This window comes from Rhincodon typus, chromosome 23 (genome assembly GCF_021869965.1).
Source record: "Rhincodon typus isolate 14 chromosome 23, sRhiTyp1.1, whole genome shotgun sequence".
NCBI lineage: Eukaryota > Metazoa > Chordata > Chondrichthyes > Orectolobiformes > Rhincodontidae > Rhincodon > Rhincodon typus.
In genome coordinates, this window is record NC_063354.1 from 6,240,661 (window position 1) to 6,267,471 (window position 26,811).

The 26,811-nt window shown below is 37.5% G+C and overlaps 1 protein-coding gene across 1 annotated transcript in view; it reads left to right on the forward strand.

Moving 5' to 3' along the window:
• The window catches only part of LOC125485873 (nucleosome-remodeling factor subunit BPTF-like), a 76,376-nt gene extending 50,481 nt beyond the window's left edge, over positions 1 to 25,895 (forward strand). The window contains exons 5-15 of the mRNA XM_048610993.1: positions 3,788 to 4,003; positions 5,185 to 5,394; positions 9,174 to 9,374; positions 12,665 to 12,858; positions 13,421 to 13,776; positions 16,417 to 16,548; positions 17,273 to 17,402; positions 17,778 to 17,913; positions 18,626 to 18,862; positions 19,981 to 22,630; positions 25,799 to 25,895. Coding sequence (XP_048466950.1) covers positions 3,788 to 4,003; positions 5,185 to 5,394; positions 9,174 to 9,374; positions 12,665 to 12,858; positions 13,421 to 13,776; positions 16,417 to 16,548; positions 17,273 to 17,402; positions 17,778 to 17,913; positions 18,626 to 18,862; positions 19,981 to 22,630; positions 25,799 to 25,808 — 4,472 coding nt within the window. The 3' untranslated portion in view covers positions 25,809 to 25,895. The remainder of the gene's footprint in view (positions 1 to 3,787; positions 4,004 to 5,184; positions 5,395 to 9,173; positions 9,375 to 12,664; positions 12,859 to 13,420; positions 13,777 to 16,416; positions 16,549 to 17,272; positions 17,403 to 17,777; positions 17,914 to 18,625; positions 18,863 to 19,980; positions 22,631 to 25,798) is intronic.
• Positions 25,896 to 26,811: the final 916 nt, after the last annotated feature.

Here is a 26,811-nt window from a genome sequence, read left to right on the forward strand (position 1 = left end):
TTTATAGGGACCGGTATCTGTGATGCACCACTGAAAACTGCTCTCATAATGGCAACAGTGAAGTACAGGCCAAATTTTTTTTAAAGTCAAATTATCCACACTCATAACAAGAAGATCAAGTTGTTGCAGCGGCCTGCAGTCTCAGATGGAACAAGTACTCCTCCACCTTCTTAATCTTTCTCCATGGTCATCTGGAAGAAGACTTGTGGTATTCTCCCCTTTTAGATTTGATTTGATTTATTATTGTCATATGTACCTAAGGACAGTGAAAAGTTTTGTTTTGTTTGCAGTACTAGCAGATTATAACGTACAGAGATCATAGAGAGATTGAACAGAGCAAGGAATACAAAGTTATGGCTGCAAAGAAGGTACACAAAAAAACAAGAATCAACAGTACAGAAGAGATCATTTGGTGCATCGAGTCTGCACCAACAAATAAACTACATTACTTCCACTTTCCAGCACTTAGCCCGTAGCCTTGAATGTTATGATATTTCAAGTGCTTATCCAAGTACTTTTTAAACGGTGTGAGACTTTCTGCCTCAACCACCCTTTCCAGGCAGTGCATTCCAGATTTCCACCCTCTGGGTGAAGTTATTTTCCCCTTAAATCCCCTCTAATCCTGCCTTTAACCCTAAAATTATACCTTCTTGATATTAACCCTTCAATAATGGGTAACAGTTGATCTCTATCCACACTGTCCATGCCCCTCAATCTTACATTCCTCCTGAGAGGTCACCTCTCGGCCTTCTCTGCTCTATAGAGAATACCCTAAGCTTATCCAGCCTCTTCATTAGCTAGACTGATCCATCCCAAGCAACATCCAAGTGAATCTCCTCTGCACCACTTCAGTGCAATCACATCCTTCCTATAGTGCACTGACTAAATTGCACATAGTGTTCTAGCTGTGGCTTAACCAACATCCTGTCCAGGTCCAACTTAACTTCCCTGTTCTTATAATGTATGCCACAACTGATAAAGGCAAATGTCCCTTTTACTGCCTTAACTGATCTGTTAACCTGTCCTGCCACCTTCAGGTTTCTGTGGACAAGCACTCTGAGCTCCCTCTTACTCTGAACTTCCTAATGATCTTCCATTCATTGAGTATTCCCTTTCTTCCAAAGTGTACCATTTCACACTTATTGGTGATAAATACCATCTGCCATTGATCTGACGAATCCGTCTGTATCCTGCTTTCATCCAAGATGATCTTCTACTGTCAACCACCTGGCCAATCTTTGTATTATCCACAAACTTACTCAGTGTCATCCCCGTATATCTCGAGCAGTGAGGTATCTAGAACTGATCCCTGTGATATACCACTGGACACCAGATTCTAGTTACGCAAACAACCTTGTATCATCACCTTCTGTCTCCTACCACTAAGCCAATTTTGGATCCAACTTACCAAGTTCTGCTGGATCTCCCATGTGCCCTATTTATCACTTTCCGTGTAAATCAGAAATCCACATGAATTACATCAATTGCACTACAATTATCTACGCACCTAATCACCACTTTTCAAAATTCAAATAAATTTGTTAGGCATGACTTCCGTCTGACAAAGCCATGCTGACTATCCTTGATCAAACCTTGCACCTCCAAATGCAGGTTAATTCTCTCCAGGAACAAAAACAAAGATGCTGGAAAAGTTCAGCAGGTCTAGCAGTATCTGTGAAGGAAAAAAGTGTTAATGTTTCTGGTCCGGTGACCCTTCCTTAGATCTTAATTCTCAGAACTTAATTCCCTCCAAAATTTTCTCCAACAGCATCCCTACGACTTTGTTCAAATTTTAATTGAAAGAGTCCTCAAATCGTGAAAAGCAAGTTATATACTCCTTTTTTTTTGTATTCTAGCACTTCAATAATTTCAAAGTTATCTGGTTTTACTCCCCTAAACTATGGAACAGTGCTAACTGCAGTACGGTAATATCAAATACAGTGCTAAGAAATTGACACTAAGGAAATTCTTTTTATTCAGGGGATTATGGTAACTAAATTTTCTTTGATTTAAGCAATATAGGAACTCATAGTGATTAGTTTGATGTATCACATTCCTCTTTGGAAGGCCTTTACTCTTGTACTAAAATGTTTCTTGCCCCTTTATTCGGAGGATTATGGTAGCTGAATTTGAATTAACCTAATCCATTCAGGAAGTCATGATGATGATCACATTAGAGAGCTCCACTAGGGCTCCATTTTTTTAAAAAAAAGCCCCTCTTTACTCTGTCCCCCTCTGCCCCTCAACCAAGTGGATTTGTTGATTTATTCCTTTCTCCTTTTATTAATAATGCATTGTTTGTATTCCAATTCTTTTGTCTTCTTTGATATACCTCACTATTCTGGAAAGCATTATTATGTATCTGGAACAAAAACAGAAGTTGCTGGATAAGCTGAGCAGGTCTGGCAGCATCTGTGAAAAAAATTAGAGTTAATGTTTTGGGTCCAGTAACCCTTCGTCAGAACTCTTTTTTGGTTTTTATTATATATGTAGGTGGAATGATTGTGTTCATTTGACACTTGAAGTCCCTTTAAAATTTTAATATAACGTTTTCAAGTAGTGGTTGTTCCCCATCTATTTGGAATGTTCAAGCAAGTCATTGTTATGAGTGTGGAAATAGTTCAGGATGCCTCTGTCTTTTGCCCTCTCGCTTATCTCTTTCTTTTCACTGTCCTGACCAGTGTAGTAGTTTGTAGGTGAGGTTGGAATGTCGGACTGTTAAGGCACTGAACCTGTTCCTTGATCAAGGCTGAATTGCCTATTCCTCTTGGTTCTTAACTCTTGATTTCAGAGATGAGGGCTTTGTCTTTTGATGAGAAATTGAGCAGTTTAGGCTTATACTGTCTGGAGTTTGGAAGATTGAGAGGTGATCTGATTGAAGTATACAAGATGCTAAAGGGGATTGACAAAGCAGATGTAGAAAGGATGTTTTCTCGTGGGGCAATGTAAAGTGAGAGCTTATAGTTTTAGAATAAGGCATTGCAGATTTAAAGCAGATGAGAAATGACTTCCCTCAAAGGGTTGCAAATCTGTGGAATTCACTACCCCAGAATGTGGTGCATCCTGGAACATTGAATTTAAGGAGGAGATAGATTTTTAATTAGCAATGGTTTGAACGGTTATGAAGAGCGACAGGAAAGTGGAGTTGAGGTTGAGATAGAATTAGCCATGATCACATCAAATGACGAAGCAGGCTTGAGGAGCTGAATTGCCCACTTGTACTCCTGCTCCTGGTTCTTAGGTTCAAATTGCTGTGAGGGTGCATTGTTTCTAATCCTGTGCTGCTGTCTAAGATTTACCAATTTATCGGTGCCGAATGGTTAGTTCTGACTCACTTTTTGAAATAATTTAATCTGCTGTTAATGATTTTAAGATTTCTAATTAAGTAATTATTACTTTGTTTCTGTAGATTGGATATTCTTTCCTTTGAAAAATGTTACTTTTTTGCTAGAATTACTGAATATATGTTCAATTGAATCTCAGAAGTAAAACGTTTGTGAGCTATCTTTATAAATATTTCTTGCTTTCTGATTGAGCAAGTATTGTCTCGTGGTTTTTGCACATTATTCCCTGCTTTGACTGTAGGCCTAAAGAGCTCTTGAGTTTTTAATGCAGAGATTGGTGACATCAATTTGATACAAATTGAGCATTATTGAATCAAGTTAGAGCTGTTAGCATTTTGGGCATCAACTTGGAAGTGCACATTTGATTTTTTTTTTGATGCCATATAAAATAGCAGAGTTAGCCTGTCTATAGTACTAAAATAAATCTCCACTCTCTTCCTCAGAGGAAATTTTGGAGCGGCAGAAAGCAAAACAAGAAGCAGAGATGGAGGAAGTTAAGCAAAAGGCAGCAGAACAAGCAGAGAAGGCCAAGAGAGAAACTGGGGATAATAGCCAAATGGAGATTGAGAGAAACAATGAAACATCAGAAGAGCAAACTGAAGAGAAGGACAAAGATAGTAAGGAGGCTGAAGAAAATCTTCAGGCAAAAGGCACAGAAGGTAAATAGTGTTTTACCCACTGTGAAGTCTTACGAGGTTAACGATCAATTGGTGTCACCACTTAGTTCATGGAATAGAAGCACTTTGTTCCTGTTAATCATAAAACTAAACTTGAGTTTCAAATAGCATCTGTATATTGTTAATTTTGATCCCCATAATGGTGGTAACTTTAGCTAGACTTGATAGGATAATTGTGGATTATCCTATCATCTCGCAGATAAAATAAAAGAGGGTTGTTCATTTTTAAAACCATCTATGTTATGTTTACATCAGTCTGTTCTGAATTGAAGTTTATTTGGAACATTGAAGATTTGTGCTTCATGCCACTTTATTGACTAACAGCAAAATCCCAGCAGATGCATGGGATTTTAAGTTGAAACTGATTTTATTCTACTTGCTATGTAGACTCTGAGACCCAGATTTCCTGTATCATTGAGTTGTGTTTATTTTATTGATGCACCAGCACAATATTCCACTGTCTGTAGAATTACGAAAATCCGTGAGTTCTCTTTTTTTTTGTTCTCCCAACTGGTATCTTGGGAGAAGGTAATGTGTGTTTTATGTTCACTGGTGATTGTAGTGATGGCAGTGGAAGAACTTGAATAGGGCGCATTGAAAGCGATAGATGCTATACAACTACTCAGTACCAATTCAGTGAAAGTTAATCTATAATTAATTAGTACCAATGGACTAAAGAAGCTGAATGTTAACTTTTATTTACTGTGTAGTAATACTTAGTCAAACAGAAAATGAGTTTCAAAATTGTTTGCAGTGTCAAGGCTGTTTGGATGTGATCTTGTGAAAAATTGCTGATGTTGGGAAAGATTTCAGGTTGTTGTCTTCGGGAATATGCATTTCACAGATGCTCTCAGGAGCAGTTTTAGCTTGGGCAAAATAAAAATGCCAGGATGGTGTCCGTTGGATAGCTACCCTGAAAAAATCTACTTTTATTAGACAGTTGTAAATACTATAAATTAAATCAGTTGTAGGTGCTGTATATTGTAAATATTACGAATCTGTTTGTGTACCTGTATTGTAAAATGTGAAATGAGTCATGTTTCTTAAATTGGATGTTCTCAAAATATGACTGAGTTGTGTGCAAAACTTTTTAGGTATTTCCTTAGACTTATGGTCAGGGACATATTCAAAAGGTGGTGCTTGTGTTCTGCATTTTGCTATAGACCCCACACCTAGTGTCGATAATTGTAGCTCTGAAAATTCAGGGACTTTGAAGAGTGATGGCAGCAGCCAAAATGCTTCTGCAGATGAAAATAAGCCTTGCCCAGCGAAGGACACTGGAGAGACAGAGCTAGCAAATCCTGAAGCTGAGAAGCTGACAGAGGAGAAGAAACTGGCGGTCGAATCAGTACAGCTCCCCCTGGATAGAACAGGTACAGAAGGTGACTCATCATACCTCTGTGGGGGGAGCAGTTCTTTTCTCGATCATCATCTGAGTGAATGTACTACCTCCATCTTTGGAATCATGCATCGCACTTTTTTTATTTTTTGTATTCATGTTCTTTGCTTGTGGGCTGCTGTTCTAATTGTCTGTTTATAAATCAATTAATTACTAAGTTAATAATACAAATGATTTACTGACATTACTAACTTTTAAATCAAAATTTGACAATATAAATCACCTTTGCTTTTTGAAGTTTTGAAGATTTTTTCCCTGCCTTTCATGCCAAAAAACATGTTAACTTGTACTTTAAGCGATTTGACTCCAGTTTGATTGTAGCTATTTCATAGCTTTTTTTCCTTTTAAGTTTAGATTTTCATCCTTTTGCTCTTGAATGCACACCCAAATGTCCTCACTCAGTGTGCATTCATGTGCAATTTCAAGCAGGTTATTGGGCAGAAGTATGAACACTGATTATCAATCCCTCTGACCATGTCAGGGATACTAAGACTGATTATGCTGCTTCCACTGTTGATTTGGCTGAAACCTCCTGTCAGTAGACAAGGTCCATAACTGGCTTTTTATTTCCATACAAGACTAGGCAATAGGGTGAGTCAGTGAGAGTGTGTAATTTTTTTTCAGTAGGCCATTGTTGTTTTACATCACATCAAACATAAACCTTTCTTTATAAGTTTAGTTTGTGCATGATGGAAGACGATTGTTATCTGTGTGTATGTGTGTTGGTATCTCCAATTGAATAATTGATCTGCAGAGCAATGGTCCCTGAAGGAGGAAAATCTTTTGTAGCTATTACCCTATCCTATCAAATATTAGACCCTACCAATGAATCCCAAATGATTCAAATTAAAATCTCTAATTTATTGACATAATATTTTCATCTGTATACTTAATCTTCAATTATTATGGTTGGCAGGTGTCATTTCCAATGAAATATATCTTAAATTTCTTGACATTTTTGACAACTGTTATGATGTTTGTTTCAAACATTGATTTTGTTGATGAACATATCAAAAAGATTCTTCAGAAAATTGCATGTCTTTTTCCCCCATAAGCAGTAGATAATAAAAAGAGAAATGTTCCTTTTTAATAAGGATTGTATCTGTTTTTGTCTGGATATTGACATTTTAGAGATGATTTTTCACATTGACTTACGCAACCAATTTTACTTTTTGCTTATTTTAATACTTCATATGTAAAGTAGATATTTTAATTTGGTCCCTTGTATCTCTGAACAAACATTCAATAATCCAGAACTTCAGGGACTACGTTTAATGGATAGAAATAAAAATATTATATTGTGTTTATTGTTTAAAAACTATTGTTTTGTAATTAGCTTTACAAAGATTCCTTCATTAGTGTTTTGCACTGTTGGCTCTGTCTCACTGTCTCATTCACTTACAGCAAAGAGCATTGCATGTGCCTTGCTTGGATCGTTTGTAATTTGTTTTGCTAACAGCTGCAAAACAAGTTTCACAGTGCAGTTTCTATTAACTCTAGTTTCCCCTTTTTTTTTTGCAATATATTTTAAGCATGATTACTGTTAAATACCATCTATATTTGAGGTTAGCACTTAGAAGTAACGTGCTTCTTACAAACATTAATATTTTCTTGCTTAGCATTAGCCTTCAGGCAAGATATAATCCAATAAAAATTCTTCCTCTGGTTCAATAATAAACCTCTGACCCAATAAGGTACTTCTGCCCCAATCCTAGAACAGCACCACATTCTATGTCAGTGTAAATGTTTCCATTCCTCACACTAACTATTCTTGTGGTTTATCTGACTAAGAAAATATTTAGCACAAAATTATCTTTTACTTAACGCAGGGCTCTCACCCATCAAAACTTAGGTAAAATTAAGGATAATCTCAACTAAGGTAAATTAAAACCTTAATTTTACATGAGACCATAATAGACGAAGTATCTGGAAAATATTTTAGATATCAAGAAAAGTTTGCTCAAAATATAAGTGAACTGTAAAATGCTTGACGACATAAGCTGGTGGAATGAGCATTTAAAAATGCAGGAAGAAAAATGTTTTAAAAATGTTAAATTTCATGAATGGTAGCATTAAAAGGAAGACAAATTAATTCATTATAAATTTATGCAAAGTGGTGGTTAAGTCATAGTTTTGATATGTGTAGCTTTGCCATTTTAGAGAAAGGATATTGAAATATCTGGACATGTTTATAGTATGGACTCAGCAAGTGCTTTGAACTGTAGTGATATGGGATTTGAGATTCTAGAAGGACTTCAATACGTTCTGGATAAAATTACAAATAGTCGTAAGATTTTTATTTTAACTGAGTAGCTTGGCAAGAGATGTTTTCCAAGAAAGAAATTGCTTTGAGTTTTCCCTAGTTAATGGACAATTTTTGCACAAGACCGGTTTGTGACTTCTATTTGATGTCAGTCCCCTCATACAATTAAGATCAAGAACAAAGTATGGAAGACAACATGGCCAGCACCCGACTATTCTGCAGGTTTTTGGATGCTAAATGTATAACCATTTCGGAGCTCTCCATTGAGTAATTTATTATTGCAACCTTTATTAGTTGTTTTGTACTGTAAGATCACCAACCTTAAAGTTTATAGGCCATTGAGTTCACATAAGAAATATTTGGCTGTGCAGTGTCAAGACAGCTCTGCTATTCAGTAAGAAAATAACTGATCTACCTGAACACCACTTTGCTGTCTCATCCCCTTAAGAGTTATTCTTCATGTATGTTTTAGATGAGCCTTTGTGACTGTGTATATTTAGAATTTCCTTGCTTCTTAAATGCATGGCATATTGTACTACTGGATCTGTGATTAAAGCATCTTTCTTTCAATGATTATATATTTTTTAAAATTTACTGCATGACACCTTTTGCATTGTCATGTCTAATTCTTTCCCGTACCATGTGTTTCTTGAATAATTTAATTGTTCACTTCTTTAAAATGCAGCATTTTAGGATTTTTTTTCTTATATTAAAATGCTGAAAGGCAATCATAATTGACTGTGTTCCCAAATAGCTCACTGGGAGTGTACAGCATCATACAAACTAGGTAGGTCCTAATTTAACATCTCTGCAGGAATGGTAGTGGGGCTACCACAACTTGCTTTGGTATACAGACCAGGAAAGGTAAAATCAGTCATAGTCCCTTCTCCTAATTGCTGTTCAGTGGTCTTATTTGTGCTGGGGCGTATGGCTAGTAGTTAAGGACAAGTCTGGGCTCATGTTAAATATATGCCTGGTCTTATGGCTTTATATGAAGATTGGCAATCTTGATGAGATCCAGGCGACCATGGCACTGTGCCTAAGCATGGATCAGCAACCAGAGAAAGGGTGGAGGGAGGGGAGGTGAGTGGATAGAATAGCACTTATCAAACAAGTCCCAGATTTGTTATATCAAGCTCTGACATTTTCAAGTGGTTTAAACAGGAATGGATTGGAAAGAATTACTGTTGTCCCAGACTACACAGCTTTTGCATAATTAAGAATAACCACGTAAATAAATATCTTGGTTAGTATAATTTAAATGGTTAAGTACTGCATGTCATTCAATTAAGTTGAGAAAACTTGAGCTCTGTTTGACCAATCTATTCTTGAACTGTATGCCAAACAGTGGTGTTAATTTCATTGTGGTTGATTGATCCTATTGTCTGGTGAGTTTGATGACAATTCATTGTCATTGTTTGTGGAAAAAATCTTGGTTTGCTTTTGATGTTTAATAGACCAATTTGTGTCATTGTTTTCTACCACTTTAGAAGATGCTATTGAGACTTCTACTGATGCTGCAAACACTGCTGTGAAAGCTACATCATCACCGTTGCCTGCTGATGATAGTACCAGCAATGTGGATTTGTCCAATGAGACAACCACTCAGGATACCAGTTTCAAAATGGTTGAGGATTTAGAGAATATGGAGGGATCTTCTCAGTCTTCAGGAAATGGCCAGGATGAAACAGGTGAACTTAAATTATTTCTGTCAAAAATGCTGACTTGCTAATACATCATGAAATTTGAGTAATCAACATGAAACACAGGACAAATAGCAAGTTTTTGGCAGAACCCGTACTAGTCAAGAATGTACTTGCTAACTCAACATCAGCTCAAAAAAATGGTATGGACAAAACTGAAGTTTTGCGTTTTTTTCATTAATTAACATGAACCGTTGCTAATTTCTGTACAGGAGATTACAATTATAGTTTTAGAGTACTGTATGTAGGTGGTTACCTAAGAGTCAAAACTCTTGAAGCATTACAAGTATAGTTAATGGGTGGCATAATAGCATTGTCATGGGGTATATAGATTTATCCAACTGTTTACAGTTGCGTCTCGAGCTACATCTGAATATGGAGATTTTCATCACACTCGGTGGGTAGCATAGATAGAGATGATCTTGATGCATGCTAGCAGCTTATGTATCTAAATAGAGTGTGAGTTGCAGTTGTCCGAAGAAAATAGAAAATGCTGGGCTGAGAAAACTTTGAGCTGTTTACCTCACTCCTGAAACCTTCCCCAAAGGTATCTATTATTTCCCCACTTCTTTTCTCTCCCAATTTACTTTTGTAGTCCATTTTGTGATTAGTATTTACATATATGGGAAATTGGAGCTTAAACCCACAATCTTGTGACCAAGTGTTTTGGGACACTGATGCACTATGCTATTAATTTCATTAAAAGTAGATTTTATATGTGATTCTCTTCCTCTTAACATTTTACCTGGGTGTGCATTCCTAAATTTCAGAGTTACTCATCATTAGACCTTTAGTTCCATGTGTTTATTGATTTCAAATTCCACAATCTGCCTTGGCAGGATTTGAACCCAGATCCCTGGAACTTTACCTTGCTCTCTGGGTCAACAATTTAGCAATAATACCACTAGGGTGTCACTTCACTGTAGACTCAGCATTATTTTGGCAAGTAGTTTTTAAAACTTTTTTAAAAAATAATAAGTTTGTGCTTAAAATCTTCACTATGACATGAAGGAATTTCTCTAACTCACTTCAGTGAGTCAATTGATCGAAAAACACTTTTTAAACCCATTTGTATCTGTGTGCTGTTGTTTGCTAAAGTGTTGCTATTGTGGACTAATAGCTGTTTGTGGATTCCACAACTGGGAAAAAAAAATGACGTTTTCTGATAATGTTGCTTTAAAAAAAACTAAATCTATTGCAGAAGACAGCTTAGAGTTGATTACAGTAGGGGATTTCCACAACCAAATTAATTACTTCAATGAATCATGTATCATGTAGGGCTTTAGTATCTAATGTGTTTCTCCAACCTTTTAGGAAACTGTATGCGTCATTTCTTATGGAATATCATCTACATATCATTTTCATGTACTTTCTAGTTTTGTGAGAACTTTTGAAAACAGCTTCTTTTTTATTCTGAAGACTTTTACTTGTTAGAAAATACCAAGTTCACTCATAGAATCATAAGGTCCCAGATTTGCCATGGAGTCCTAAGAGGATGGACAAGTCTAGTTCAAGATCACAAGAAACTCGAAGATTGTCCTACTGTCAACCAAAGTGGTTTTTGTATATTTCTAAAGTTCCTTATTTAGAAAATGTCTAAAATGTGTACTTAGTTGTATTGTCAAGGATAATGGCACAATAAACAACTCCTTAACCCCCTCATCCCCCAGATCATCAGATACTCGCTCACCAGAATCGTTCAGGAAAGTAATGATTTCAATGCATCTTTTACTGTCAAGTCACATTCACGTAATCTTCATGCATGTTGAAAGCCAAAAGCTTAGCTACATGGAACTGTTACTGTTGAAGAGGTTTCCCTAAGCTAAAGTTCTTCTGAAAAATATATCATACGTAGTATGAAGACTCTTCATATTTCATATTGCTAGGACTTGCCTTCTGAAGAATTATGGAAAAGGAATTGATTTAAAATTTTGTGGAAATACCTAGAATGGTTTCCTTAAGAGGTTATTGAAAGGTTTCTATGGTCATTGGAGTTATTATTTTAAATGAGGGTTTCTAGAAATAACATGACTGGTGATATTTGCTTGTTTAGCATTAGACCTAGTTGGGGATGTTTTTGAACATTAACTGGCTTGGAGAAGGTTCTTGTGTTTTATGTGTCTGATATGGAAGGAAGGCTACAAAGAATGAGCTGAGTTGGAAGGAAAATTATTTTAATCAAGCTGTTCAGACATGGTTGGCATGGTGGCTCAGTGGTTAGCAATGCTACCTCACAGTGCCAGGGGCCCGCGTTTGATTCCACCCTCGGACGACTGTCTGTGTGGAGTTTGCACATTCTCCCCATGTCTGCGTGGGATTCCTCCAGGTGCTCTGGTTTCCTCCCAAAGCCTAATGATGTGCAGGTTAGGTGGATTGGCCATGCTAACTTGCCTGTAGTGTCCACCGGTGTGTAAATTAGGTGGATTAGACATGAGAAATGCAGGCTTACAGGCATAGAGTAGGGGGATGGGTCTAGATGGGATGCTGTTTGGAAGGATGGTGTGAACTTGTTGGGCTGAATGGCTTGTTTCCACACTGTAGGGATTCTGTGATTCTATCTTCAGGAGAAGTGAGAACTTCTGGTTCATGAATTTCTTTTGAAAGTGTAATTGAAAGAGTACCTCAAGATTGCATTTCCTGAGCAAGTTGAGTTTGCACGACTTCGAAGATAATCATGCATCATTAGTAATGGCCACACATGCCTGAACACCGGAGTAACAGACTTTGGAACATCTTATGCTTTAACCTTTTGACTTGAAGAATAATCAGAAGACCATAACCAAAGGTAGACCCTAGAGTCTGCTAAACTGAATTTACCCTTTGGCCAAAGTGTTTGATTTTAGAAAACTAACCTCTATTGAGAAATCTATTGCGACCGACCCACCCGCCCACTGTCCTTCCATGAGTTTTGGGATACATTGAAGGATAAGCGTACAGTTGTGGTACTGACTGCGTAAGACAATTATTGCTCCTTTATTAACCAGGTTTTGTTCAGATACATCAACAACTGTGTTCGTTACAAAACCTGGTTGGTATATCATGTTTAAATCCTGATATAGATATGGTATTTAATTGGTAATGCTAACTGGAAAAAGTATTTTTATTTTATGTTGTGACCTGTGGAGGAGTGGGAATTAAGTGATGGTGGACTCCTCCAGCCTCTTGGCATAACAACAAATGCAAATGAGTAGGATATGATGTGTAACAATATATCTAAGATTGTTTGAGAGTGCATTATGCACTATTATTGATAACTCAATAATAATTGTTTGCTGTAGAATCAGCAGAACTCAGCGGTGATAAAACATATGGTGAAAATGGTGATTCCTTTGGAGCTGGTAAAGGATCATCTATCCCTACTAGGATGGTCACAAGGTTACGGAACCCTGACAGCAAGTTGAGTCAACTTAAGAGTGCCCAAGCTGCTGCTGCAGTGCATGAAGCAAATAAATCATTTAAGGAAGGCAGAGAGGTAAGAGACAAGCTTGTACGTAATCTTAGATCAAAATTGAATTGTATTTGTAATGCATTGCAAACTTTACATCAGGGTATATATTGATCAATTAAATTTCTTTTTAAATTCGAGCTAACTTTAGGTATTCTTTTGAATTGACTGTAAGCCTCAGATCTTTGAGGTATTTTGTCTGCTTACCACATTTAATGCAAGAACATAAATTGTGGAGCAGGTAAAAGATTTTTAGGCCATCAACGCTACTTGATGCAAATTTTATCTATGTTGCTTCTCTGCAGCACTGATCCCCCACTGCAACTTGTTGATGCTTACACAAAGAAGTCCATTTACATGTCGTCCTGTCAGTAGAGGAGGAGGAGGGAATATAGGCAATATTATTAATACTTTGATAATTGCCAATGCGCCCCCTTCTTGAAATTTTGAAGTTGAACGACATTGTCAAGATGTTCATTGTAAATTCAGCTTAAACTGTTTATAAATACTTATATTGAACCAGCAAAGAGTATAGAATTTGGAGCATGTGTTGACATAAAATGGCATATTGAGCCTATTTACTTTTCAGGTCCTGGTGGTGAATTCACAAGGGGAAGTTTCTCGTCTGAGTACAAGGAAAGATCTGGTGATGAAGGGAATTGTGAATAACTTGTTCAAGTTGGGTCAAGAAGGAAAGTATCGTGTCTACCAAAACCAATACAGCACCAGCACTTTGGCACTCAACAAGCATCAGCACCGAGAAGATCATGACAAACGAAGGCATCTTTCACATAAGTTCTGCATGACCCCTGCAGGCGAGTTCAAGTGGAATGGTGCTGTGCATGGGTCAAAAGTACTTACAATATCTACTTTAAGACTGACCATTATCCAGCTGGAGAATAATATCCCATCCTCATTCCTGCATCCTAACTGGGCTTCACATAGGTGAATGGAATTAGTTTCTTTGTGTGTTTATAGCTAAATCGTATTGAAATAGAGTTTGTACTTTTATGCTGCTTAATTTTTACCTGAGTTTGAAATGAGGTGGTGAACAGTGAACTTTCAATCAGTAGGCAACATTGCAATTTCAAGAAAGAATGTTTTTAGAGGTAACTGGGAAATATAATTTGCCTGCAGTAGTTTTTCCACCAAGCTGTTGTTTTAAACACCAACATATAAATGTATCAAGATGAAATATTGGTTTTAGCAAAACTGGTGATGTACATTGAAATGATAAGAGCACACCACCTAATGTTCAATAGTTGAAATTGTTTTGCCCACCTTTCCAAGATATTTGTATATGATGGATTTCAATCCAGTTTTCAGATGAAAGCAGCTTAGGTAAGACACACGTCTGGTCCAACAGAAGTTGCTTCATAGATCTTTCTTTGCCTAGAGTCAAGTCAATGTACGTTTGTACAGAAGTTCGGAAGCACTTGAGATGTGTTACAATCCCCTTGAGGAAACTGTAAACAAAAATAACTAAATTTATTGACTGACTCCCAAATGGAGAAATTGCTAACAAGCTTCAACTCTTTTGTAGTTTTTACTTTAACATGAGACCAAACCAAGGCAAATTACTGCTACCTAAGATGACCTTAACCCTGAGGTCATTAGTTAATTGTGTCATATTATACAATACCAAGTCTAATATAACCTGCAGATCTGCCAGCACCTGTGGAGAGAAAGCAGAGTTAACATTTAGAGTTTGGTGACGGTTCTGATGAATAATCACCGGACTCAAAACATTAACTCTGCTTTCTCTCCAATGATGCTGCTACACCTGCTGAGTTTTACCAGCAATTTCTGGTTTTGTTTAATATCTCCAGTATCTGCAGTTCTTTGTTTTATTTTGTTCTGACGTAACCAGCTGTTGGTTCCAAAATGCTGTTCTAAGGAACAAGCCAAAAAGCGATTTAACAATTCCTCGTTCAGATTTCTATTGTCAATCTGATTTTTCTACTTTATACCTAGTTTAAAATCACCCATGATTAATACTGCTGCTTTATCAAAAACATCCAATATTTCTTGTACACTTTGTCCCATATTGCAGTTTCTGTTAAGGGGCTTATGGACCGCTTCCACTCGTGACTTCTTTCTCCTACTATTCAGTATCTTCACCCAGACTGATTCTACATCCTGATCTCCTGAACCATGATCATCTCTAAATGTTGTTATGCAAATGCATCCTTGATTAGCAGAGTTACGCTTCCATGTGGCTTCCTGTTTTTCTTGAAGGTCATATACCACTTTTGATATTCAGAACCCTATCCTTGTCGTCCTGAAGCCATGTTGCTCTTTTGGTTATCAGTCGTATTTGTTTACTTCAAAGTGTGCTATCAATTTGTTTTCTTTTGCATATGCACAGCATTCATAACAGATAAGGAGCCTTTCTGAATAACGTTCCAACCCAAAACATAACTTTCCTGCTCCTCTGCTGCCTTGCCTGCTGTGTTCCTCCAGCTCTACACTGTATTGTCTGACTCCAGCATCTGCAGTTCTTGCTATCTTTGTAACATCAAGTCTAGATTGGTGTATTCCCAGATTTTTTTTCTCTCTGCTCCTTCCTGCCATTCTCTTGTCCTCATTTCCTGTATTACTCTTCTTGTCTTAACTTTTTTGTACTCTTTTTTGATATGTATCCCATCTTATCACATTTGACCTCTTGCCCCCACTACTTATGGGCCGGTGGCCCTTGAAATGGAACTAAGTTCTGTCGCACCAGTCTGTGAGCTACCTTTCCACCTGCTGCAATTGCGGGATTTGAGCCTATGTCGCAGAGCATTCAACTGGAATTCTGGATTATGAGTCCAGTGTCAGTACCACAACATTGTCACCTGGCAGTTCCTACTATCTCTGATTCAATTTTAACCCCACTGCGAAGCCTCTTCTAAGGATGCCTAGCCTGAAGAAGTTACCCTCCTCCCTCCGGACAAACCTCAGGGGATCTCTCTCCCACTGCAACTACCTGTTTGTTTCCTCTCCACCTATCCTCTCCTCTATCCATCTTCTATCCACCTCCCACTCTCCCTGTTTATTTCAGAACCCCCTTCCCCTCCCCCTTTTCAGATGAAGGGTCTAGGCCTGAAACGTCAGCCTTTCTGCTCCTATGATGCTGCTTGGTCTGCTGTGTTCATCCAGCCCTGCACCTTGTTGTCTCGGATTCTCCGGCATCTGCAGTTCCTACTATCTCTGACTCAATTTTAACACCACCAACCACTCTTCTCCTTCTAACAGGAAGAGGTTGTAAGTTTGGAAGATGTTGATGCAGAGTTTTAGTGAATTGCTGCCATACATCTTGTAGATGGTACACATTTCTGCCACTGTACACTGGTGGTGGAAGAGGTTGATTGATAGAATACTATTCAAGCAGGCTGCTTTGCCATGGATTGTGTTGAGCTTGTATTATTGGAGATACAATCTTCCAAGCAAATGGAGAATATTCAGTAAATTCCATATTTAATTTTGACCTTGCAGGTGTTACCAACTTCAGAGGCAGAATAAACTTGCATTGTTAATTTTACTGATGTATGTGCAAATATACACATTGTATATAATCAACTTTGTTTAAACAAATTGTTTTAGATCTAATTGGATAAAAGCAGTCCAGATGTGCAATAAACCAAGAGAATTTGCGCTAGCTCTTGCAATCCTTGAATGTGCAATCAAACCTGTCGTCATGCTTCCAGTCTGGCGGGATTCTTTAGGCCATACCAGGTGATTTTTGCTTAACTTTGTCGCCTTTTCGACATTCTTTTTTATAACCTTAGCTTGAAACTTAATTGTTCATGCAGGCTTCTCAAAATAAAAACAAAGTAGTTAATAAACATTGACCACCTGCTTTTACCTTTTTAAATAGGAAGGTGGAATATCCTGCAAAGAACTTAATTGGAATGTGATTTCATATTCCATCACAAATAAAATATAGAATAACACCAGGTCATCTCGTATCTTTACAAAACATTAATGTACTGCTGTATCTGTATTTTCTGAGAGATTGATGGGAAATACCCCCTTGTGTACTTTTTTTCACTTTTATGTCCAATTACCATTATCAGTCTGGTCTGTTGACAGAATAATGCATGGCATGAAGGGAGTCAAAGACAGGAGAAATTAGTGGGAGCCATTGCCCCAAGACCATGTAATCTAGCTGGAATATAATAAATTAGCTTTAAAATAATGATTATAGGTATTTAATACAGACATGTTTGACACTGCAATATAATTTCCAGGTTTCTGTTGGAATTATGTATGGTGCTTCTATATCATAATGTCTCTGAAATATCCACCAGTGGTGTATCAGTCACCATGAAACTGGAAAGGAAATAGAAAAGTTGGATAAACTGGTACACTTCGAGTTGTTACCATGAATTCACATTGAGACATATAGCTTCATCTAGGTCTGTAGAACACTAAGATAATCTTCCTGCATTAATCACAGGTTTTATCGATTAACATCAGTTGAAAGAGAAGAAAAAGAGAAAATCAAAAAGCGAGAGCGGAAACAAGAGGAAGAGGAAGTAATGCAACAAGCTACCTGGGTGAAATATACCTTCCCTGTAAAGCATCAGGTAGGTTCCACTCTTATAGATGTTTTCTCATAACTTATCAAGAACATAAATCGTTGTTCTTTGCATGTAACAATTAAATGAATAATTTAGTTGAATTGACAGTTGAAAGTGGCAAGTTTGAACTGTAAGACTCTGCACTTTACTTTAAGGTGAGTCAGTTGTTAGCTGTCTGCTAGAGTAGTGATAATCATAACTTCAAACCACTGGAAAATGTTTATATAGATCTGCCATTTGGATGATCGCCCATTATCGTGAGTGTAGAATTCAGAGATTTGACCACTGCTGACGTCCTCGGGGACTAGAAGTATGATAGGATAGAGAAAGTAAAATAAGTTGTTGTTTAAACTGCATAAAATAAACTTGATATTAATACAGGTATGGAAACAAAAGGGAGAAGAATATCGTGTAACAGGATATGGCGGTTGGATGTGGATTAGTAAAACTCATGTCCATCGTTTCGTGCCCCGGCTACCTGGAAATACGAATGTACATTATCGGAAGGAGCTGGAAGGTATGTTTCAGTTCCATCCATGGTTGATTATGCTGTGCAACCTTTGTTCACTGGTTGAACACGCATAATTTTTAATATCTTGACAATTCACATTTCAATAACTGGAAGATAAGAGCATGTTGTAAACTGCTGTTAGTGAATTTGAAGATTCTAGTTTCTGCTTATGAATAAGAGATCTCCTTTTTTCAGACGAGGACAAATGTTTTCTCTGAATGTTGTTTGAATGACGAGTTCTCTTCCCAAAATATTGTGAAAGCTGCGTCTTTAATTTATTCAGGGCAGTGTTGTTAATATTTTTGATAGACGAGGAATGGATGCTTATGGGGTGCAGACAGTAATTGGGAGACAAAATCACACCAGATCAGCCATGATCTTATTGAATTGTAGAGCAGGCTCAAAAGACCATATGGCCTACTCCTGTTCCCAAGTCCCAATTCTTTTATAAATTCTTGTTTAAAAAAGTACTTTTCAGTATACAAATCTTTCATGATAAACCTGAACAAAGCTTCTTAAATCTAGTGCAAATTTACCAGTCCTTTTTATTGCACTTATATAGTATTATTGCTTACAGTCGTGCTCTTAAGTGTAGTGATTCTGCAGCTTCTATTTGATCCTGATTGCTAATGTGATTGAAATTGGATTCCTAAATTTTGTTATTAGAGTTAATGGTGTACATTTGACTAAAATATGAAGGGTTTTGTTAACCTGTTAGGTGAACAGAAACCTAATGCAAAACTGGATCAAGATGCGTGCTCCTCTTCAGTAAAAATGGAGTCTGAAGCCTGTAAGAAACACCAATCATCTCAACACTGTAAAGATCTGGCAGAGAATGACACAGTCACAGACAAGTCATTTGAGATAAAGTCAGAAGAGGAAGACAAGATAGAAGAAAAGGAGGAAGGAATGGAAATTGATACAAATCCTGTGTCATCACAAACTGAAAAGAGAGGTAATAATGTTACATTCCTCAGTTATGTAGTTCATTACCATCAGGCAACCACTCATTAGTAATAAAGACGTATTATTTTTAAACCCCAGGTTATTTCCATTCTGTGTATTCCCCATTGAATCTCTGGCATGTTTCACTAGCCCCAGCTATCTTGATAGATTATTCTGAAATGCACTATTTCAGTGACATGGAAGAGGAGTATGCAGATAACCACCACCTCCCTGTTGTTGCTTCTGCATCAATTGAGGAATCTAGTGGTCCTGTCTTACTGCCATGTGGCATGAGTTGGAAGAGCCTCCACTAAGCTGTACCAGTGCTTTTCTGAATGCTATTTTTGTCGGATATACAAGAATAAATCTGGTGCATGTGGAAATGAGACTTTCAAAATGGATGTCCATCTGTTTGAAAGGTATATTTGTAACTTGTGTGGTATAATTTTCCTCAAGTGTACATTAAAAAAAAAGTGAATATAATCATTTGACAAGTTGAAGTTAGTACAGTGATGTCACTTGAATCCACATTCAAATCACACATTGATGTATTTTGTATTGGGAATTAATCTTTCTGGAATGCAAGTTAAATGAAAAGTAATTTAAATAACTATTAAGCAACTGAGATACTTAGACAAAAGAGAACAAGAAATTGACTTTAAAAAATCTGCTTGTGTTTTGAAAGGTCTTGGTTAGATTTGCTCATTTGTGATAATATAACAATTCAACAAAATGAAAAGAGAGACTAGATTGGGATATCTTAGAGAATTTTGCTTTGAATTCTGCTTTTTCTCACTAATTTGGACAAGTGCAAATTTTCTACTCTCATAATTGAGATTTGATCCATGTTAGTAAGTCCAATTTTCTCCCCATGTCAAAGTTTATGCTGTTTTGAAGTAAGTAAGCTCTCTCTGTCATCTTTTATTCCCCTAACTCCTTCCGTAAGGAGTCTTGTCTCTAGGTCAACCTAAATGATTCACTCTTGAGGTTACTCGTTCAGTGTCACTAGGCCACTTTATTGCATGGACATATGGTCTGACTGGGAAATGTCTTTCAGAAAACTTTGAGGGAGGGCAGTTTCCCATTATGCAACTCTGAATGCTAACTACATACTTTTTTTTATTTTAGAGAACAGTGAAAATACCAGAATTGATGGTGATAAGTTAATAAAGGATGAACCAATGAATTTGGATGAGACCAAAAATGAATCTGGTTCACAAGAGCAGGAAAAAAATATCTCTACTGATCTTATCAACGTGAGTGAGGCCTTTCAACTCAGGACTTGGTATAAAAAGAGAGTAAAAACATCAAAATTAGATGGGCTGCTGGATCGGCGAATAAAACAGTTTACAATGGAAGAGAAGCAACGTCAAGAAAAACTGAAACAAGAAGCTTTAATAAAATTGCAGAAAAAGGAACAGAAAGGTGCAACTGAACCACAGAAACCTGATGATGCTGAAAGCTGTCTTCAGAAAAAACCTGAATCCGTTGTAGCAGTGCAAGAAAAAGAACATGTGAGTCAGATCTCTCCAAAGATCACTTTTGAAAGCTCAATGGCATCAGTTCAAGAAAATGCTGTTCAGAAAAGTCAAGCGTTGATCCAAGGAAATAATTCAGTTTTGGCACCGTTGAAGGATCCAGGTATTGACAATGCCAAGTCAAACCAAAAACTTATCAAGGAGGCTACTGAGAATAATATTGAATCAGTGGTCACAAGCACTGAAACCAATGAATTACATTTAAAAAGCCAGGAAAATGGTGCCGAAGGCAGCAGTGTTCAGTTGGTTGTGGGAAAATATTCTGTAAATAATAGTTCTGATGTGAAAAATGAGTGTGTTGGCAAGATCTGCGAGCCATTGGCAGGAGGAGGAAACTATGACAATCTAAACACAAAGATGGAAGCGGGTGTTGTTGAAGGGAGAAGTGATCGAATGGAGACAGATGAAAACATTGAAAAACACAACCCTGAAATAAAGACAAATAAAGAGATTCTTGAAATTGCATATCCTCAAAAGATAGAGCCACAAACCAGTGAAGCAATTTCTGGAAAATGTGGTGAACCAATGATTATTGAGGAAAATGGTATAAAAGAAATACATGTTCACAAGGAAAGCAATAGTATTGAAAGTCGATGCCTTGAAAAAATGGACATAGATGACAATATGGAAACTAAGATTTCTGAAATGGAAGTGATAGATAAACTAGAGAATCAGCACCTTGTTGATCAGGTTAATGGAAAAGTCATTGTGGAATCAAAATCAGCTGTTATGAAAAACTCTGAATTGGTGCCATCTGAAGCATCTGATGTTGCTGTTAATAACATAGAACGTCTTAAAGAAAAGAGCAGCATCAAAGTGAACTCTGAAAACGAAACAAAGTCATCAGCAAGAGATCCACTCGTTAAGCTAGTTATGAATGGAGATATTACCATGGATGATCTAGAAGAAAAGCCGAATAGACTAGAAGGAAGAACTTTAGTAGCTGCTCATTCCAAGGTTCAAGATAATATAATAACACATAACGATAATGTATTGCCCCAATTAAAGGCGCCTAGGCTAGATGATGCAGTTCCACAGGTTAAAGCACCCAGGTTAGATGATGCCGTCCCACAATTAAAAGCACTAAGGTCAGATGATGCTGCCTCCCAGGCAAAAGCACCCGGCATAGATAATGCTGTCCCACATGTAAATGCACCCAGACTTGATGATTCAGATCCACAGGTAAATGCACCCAGCATAGATGATGATGTCCCACAGGAAAAGGCACTCGGCATAGGTGATTCAGTCCTGCAGGTAAAGACACCAAGATTAGATGATTCAGTCTCACAGGTAAAGGTACCCTGTGTAGATAATTCAAACCCACAAGTAAAGGCACCCAGGTTAGATGATGCAGTCTCACTGATAAAGGCTCAAGTGAATCCATCCAAGTTAGAACCTGTACTATTGCAGGGAAATGAACCAGGATTACTTAATATTTCTGAAGTAGTAAATTCTTCCAAAGAGTCAGGTCTTTTAAATGTTGATATGGATAAATCATTAGAGACTGAAAATAGAGCAAAACCATTGGAAATAGATGGACAGCTGCATAAAAAAGCTGCTTCTACACCCCTTATTTCAATACCAGACTCCACTTTGAGCAAGAGCTTCAGTGAGCAAAATGGGATGCAATCGGAAAATGAAGTGGGTGGTGTCAATGGGGATCATGAGGTTAAAACGATTATTACTAAAATGACCACCACAACTACGACCATTTCTACCCAGTCCAAAACTGTTGTTAGTGTAACTGAAGCTTCTTCTCCACAGAGCAATATTCCGTCAATGGTGTCCTGTATTAAGAACTGTGCTGTTTGTTCAACAACAACCACAACCACAACAATCACAAAAGTGACCACACCGAAACTGGACAGTACCGTGGATGCTGTGACAGTCACAGAAAAAACTGTTGTTACAACCACAGTGACTGACTCTGTGGCCACTCCAGGTGGGATGTCAACAACTACCATGACAGTAAGTAAAGAATATTCCACCAAGGATAAAGTAAAACTAATGCGGTTTTGTCGGCCCAAAAAGACCAGGTCTGGCACAGCCCTGCCTTCATACCGTAAATTTATTACCAAAAGCAGCAAGAAGAGCATATTTGTCCTACCCAATGATGACCTACGAAAATTAGCCAGGCGATCTGGGATTCAAGAAGTTCCAGGATTTAACTACAATGCAAAGCCTGCACAGGACATCTGGCCGTATCCATCACCGAGACCAACATTTGGCATTGCGTGGAGGTATTCTAATTTAACTTTAAACCTCTTAGAGTAGTTACTGTAAGAGTAACATTTAGACTTGACTGTTTTTCTTCCCCATTCCTGAGTAACATTAGTACTTTGGGATGGTTACCACAGTTCAATGTTTTGCCAATTTTCTGCTCATTTTCACTCCTTTGATTCTTGATGATGGCACCCCACAGGGTTAGCAGACTTTTAGTGGCTCAGCAAATATCCACAACTGAGGTATGTTCTCAAATAGTGAAAGCTGGTAACCAAATGAATCCTGGAGTCTGTGTTAGAATGCAAGAACCTAAAAAATCAGGAGCAAGAGCAAGCCATTCGATGTTGCAAGCCTGCTCCAGGACTTATTAACCTCTTGGTTGATGACCTACCTCAATTCATTGCTCACCATATCCTCATAGTTCTTGATTACCTTGGTATCCAAAGACCTATTGATGTTTGTCTTGGGTATACTCAGCAATTGTGCTTTGTGGACTATGGATAATTACTTACTAACTAAACTTGATCCCATCACTGCATACCCTTCATTGCTGTGCTTTCAGCTAAAGTATAAAACTTATTTTTCCCTCCTTCCTCCCATGGCTCCAAGGCTAATTTTATTGCATGTGCATCCACCCTCGCTGAGATCAGCTAACACAGGATCAGTTAAAAGGTTAAACCAAAATCTTTGCTGTTTCTGCTACTAATTGATTTAACAGCTTCAGCCATCAAGGGAGTTGCCTTGACACGTATGAAACCATCTCATGAGTTGTACAGGTCCTTTACACGTACAGGATTTCCCACTTTACTACGATTCCCCACGCTGAGTTATTAAGAAATTTGTGAAGGTTTTCAATTGTATAAGTTAATGGGTTATCTGTGTTTAAATCAGTCTTACTTTTTTTAGTAATGAAAAGAAGCAATTGTGCAATAATACTCTGAAAATGGTCCATGAAGCAAACATTCCTTTTGGCACCTGATGCAAAGATTTGATTGTGTTTTCTGCTTGTAGTTTTTGCGCATTTTTAATGAGCTTCATTTCTGACTGATTCCTTGTTTCAATTGTTCTTTGTCCTGGTGGCAGGATATCTAATTATGCTTTCTGAAGCTCTGGCGTATTAGTTCAAGTCCATATTGACATATATTTGGTTGATTGGTAAATGAGAATAATATTCTACTTGTACAGTTTACAAAATATGAGGAAAAGAATGAATATGCACCATTTGTAAACACAAATTTAAATGAGAAAATGCATAACATTGGAAAAAAGATACTTGAACAAGTGTTTGGCTTGTCTGTGATGTGTAGATGGTGAAATGTTATGGAATGTCAGTTGAGTTGTTGTCATAGCACTGACCTCGGCTGTTCAGCATTTGGTCTACAGATTCTGGATTTTACAAGCCAAAGGGAGTTGTCACTTTTGTTTTTCAGCTGTGACTTTGCTTTCTTGTGAATTGCTTGCAGCAATCAGAGTGTGAGAGAGAAAGACAGAAACTTTCTTGCACATACAAGTGCAAGGGTGTCCAGTGGATATTCTTCAGCTGTGACCTCCGTAGCACCCACAAACCTCCAGAGAAGTAGAACACCAGACTAACGCACAGAGCTGGTTTGCAGTTGTTTTTTAAACTCCTCTTCTGTATTCCTCGACAGGGAAAACATATGTCTTGCATTTGGAACGGTTTTTCTATACCTCGCATCATGCCCAATTTACACACCCAGCGATCTTCGGCTTGTATGTCCCTTTTATGTTTTAACCAGAAAACCGTCATCTGTCTTAACAAGTTCACTATGTCTAAGTAATTCGGAGATTATGATCCATTGTCAGGTGAAAGACCATACCTGATCTAGTTGTGACCCAAACTACATTTCTCCTACCTATCCCAATGCCTGTTGACTCGTTTGTTAGTCAGGAATCTACCAGTATCTTGAAAGTATTCAGTGACACTGCTGGCACCACACTCTGGGGAATATTGTTTCACAGATTCATGAGAAAAGAATCTCATCACCTTTGTCTTAAATTTGAGATTCCTTATTTTGAAACTATCCCGTAGTTCTAGTCTTTCCCACAAGGACAAACATCCTTTCAGCATCCTTGCTCTCAAATATCTTCAGGATCTTGAATGTTTTAATGGGATTTCTTCTCGTTCTTCGAATTTCAAATGGATACAGGCCCAGTCATCCAAATATCTCCTTATAATAGAACCTTCACCCCCCAACAATTGCAAGAATCAGTCGAGTGAACCTCTTCTGAAATGATTCTCATGTAATTATATCCCTAAATTGGGAGATCAAAACAACGTACAGTACTCTCAGTATTGTCATCAGTGCTCTGTACAACTGTAGCAAACATCCTTCCTTACTTTAATATCCCATTCCCAGTCAATAAATAACATTGGAAAAAAGATATTTGAACAAGTGTTTGGCTCCTCTGTGAGGTGTAGATGGTGATGGTTATATACTTTCCATTTGCTTTCGTAATCACTTGAATGTTAACTTTTTTTTGATTCAAGTACCATCACCCCAGGTTCCTCTGAACTGTGGAGTTTGGCAATTTAAATAACATTCAGCTTGTTGTTCTTCCTGTCAAAGTGGATGAGCTCACATTTGCCCATTTTTTTTTTCTCATTTATCGATTTTTTTTAAAAAAAAATTATTTATTTATTTATTTTTAATTTTTTATTTGGCCCCCTCACCTAACTTATCTGCCTGAATTTACTGCCCACTCACTTAACCTACCTGTATGGTTTTGCAGAGTCCTTGTGTCCCCCTCACAACTTCCCTACCTATCCTGGTGTCATAAGGAAATACATTCAGTCCCATCATCCAAGCTATTGATATCGATTGCAAATGGTTGCGGCTCCAAAACTGATTCCTGTTACACTCCATTCACCATAGCTTGCCAATCCAAAAATTAACAATTTGTGCCAGCTGTTTCCTGATAAATAACCCATCCTTTATCCACGTTCAAGTGTCACCCCCTACATTATATGAGCTCTTAGTTAGTGTAATAACCTTTAATGTGGCATTTTGTGAAATGTCTACTGGAAATATAAGTGCACCATATCTACAGGTTCCTTTGTATCTATGTTGCTTGTTGCTTTCTCAAAGAACTCTAATAAATTAGTCAAACACTATTTCCCTTGTGCAAAGCCATATTGACTGTACCTAATTGTTTTGGATTTACAGAGGTGTTTGATAAGGTGCCGCATCAAACATTATTGCACAAGATAAGAACACATGATGTAGGAGTAACATATTTGTGTGGATAAAGGATTGGAAACAGAATGTAAGGATAAATAGGTAATTTTTGGGTTATCAAGCTGTAACCAGTAGAGTGCCACTAGTAGAGTGGAATCAGTGCTGGGTCCTCAACTATTTACAATCAATAGAATTCATTTGGATGTGAGGTCTAAATCAACGGGAGCTAAATTTGCTGATGATCACATATCTACACCAAGATAGATAGGAAAGAAAGTTGTCAAGGGGACAGAGAACCTGGAAAACAAAGGCAGTTGGTTTAGAAACAGTTCTGAGAAGGTTCACTCAACTCATTGCTGTGATAAGGGCTTCTCTTATCAAGAAAAGTTGAACAGGTTAGGCCTATATCGAGAAACATAAAAACATAAAGGATCTTGAAGGGATCATATTAGGTGGATATCGGGATGCCCCTCTTGTGGGGTCTTGGGATACGGTTTAAGAATAAGAGGTCTCCCTTTTGAGACAGATGAGAATTCTTGCTTTCTTTCCAAGAGTTATTAGAGTGTGAAATTATCTTCACCAGAAGGTAGTGGAGGCTGTGTCTTTAAATTGATTCAGGATTGTCTGTGATGGGTAGTTTTCTGGCGACACGTAGGCTAGGGTTTGGCGGGTGGTGAAGTCAGGAAAATGAATCTGAGACTGATTAGCCATGGTTTTGGTGTATGGTCGGAAAAAACCTGGGACAAATGGCCTACTCCTTTTGGCTATGTTTCAAATACTTGGGTTCCAAATTTTAAATTCTGTGTTGAGATTATATAAACTGAGGTTGTACCTCCTTGGAAATAGCAGTTTGATGGATAGTTCTATCACAGTTTTCAAGATATTAAGGGGAACAAATAGTTTCTCTCTATCTATCCAGTCCCTGTTAGTTGGAGTACCTAAAATATTAAAAGGCATTTTCAAAATATTGGAATGGACATGTTTGGGAATGAAATTAAGAG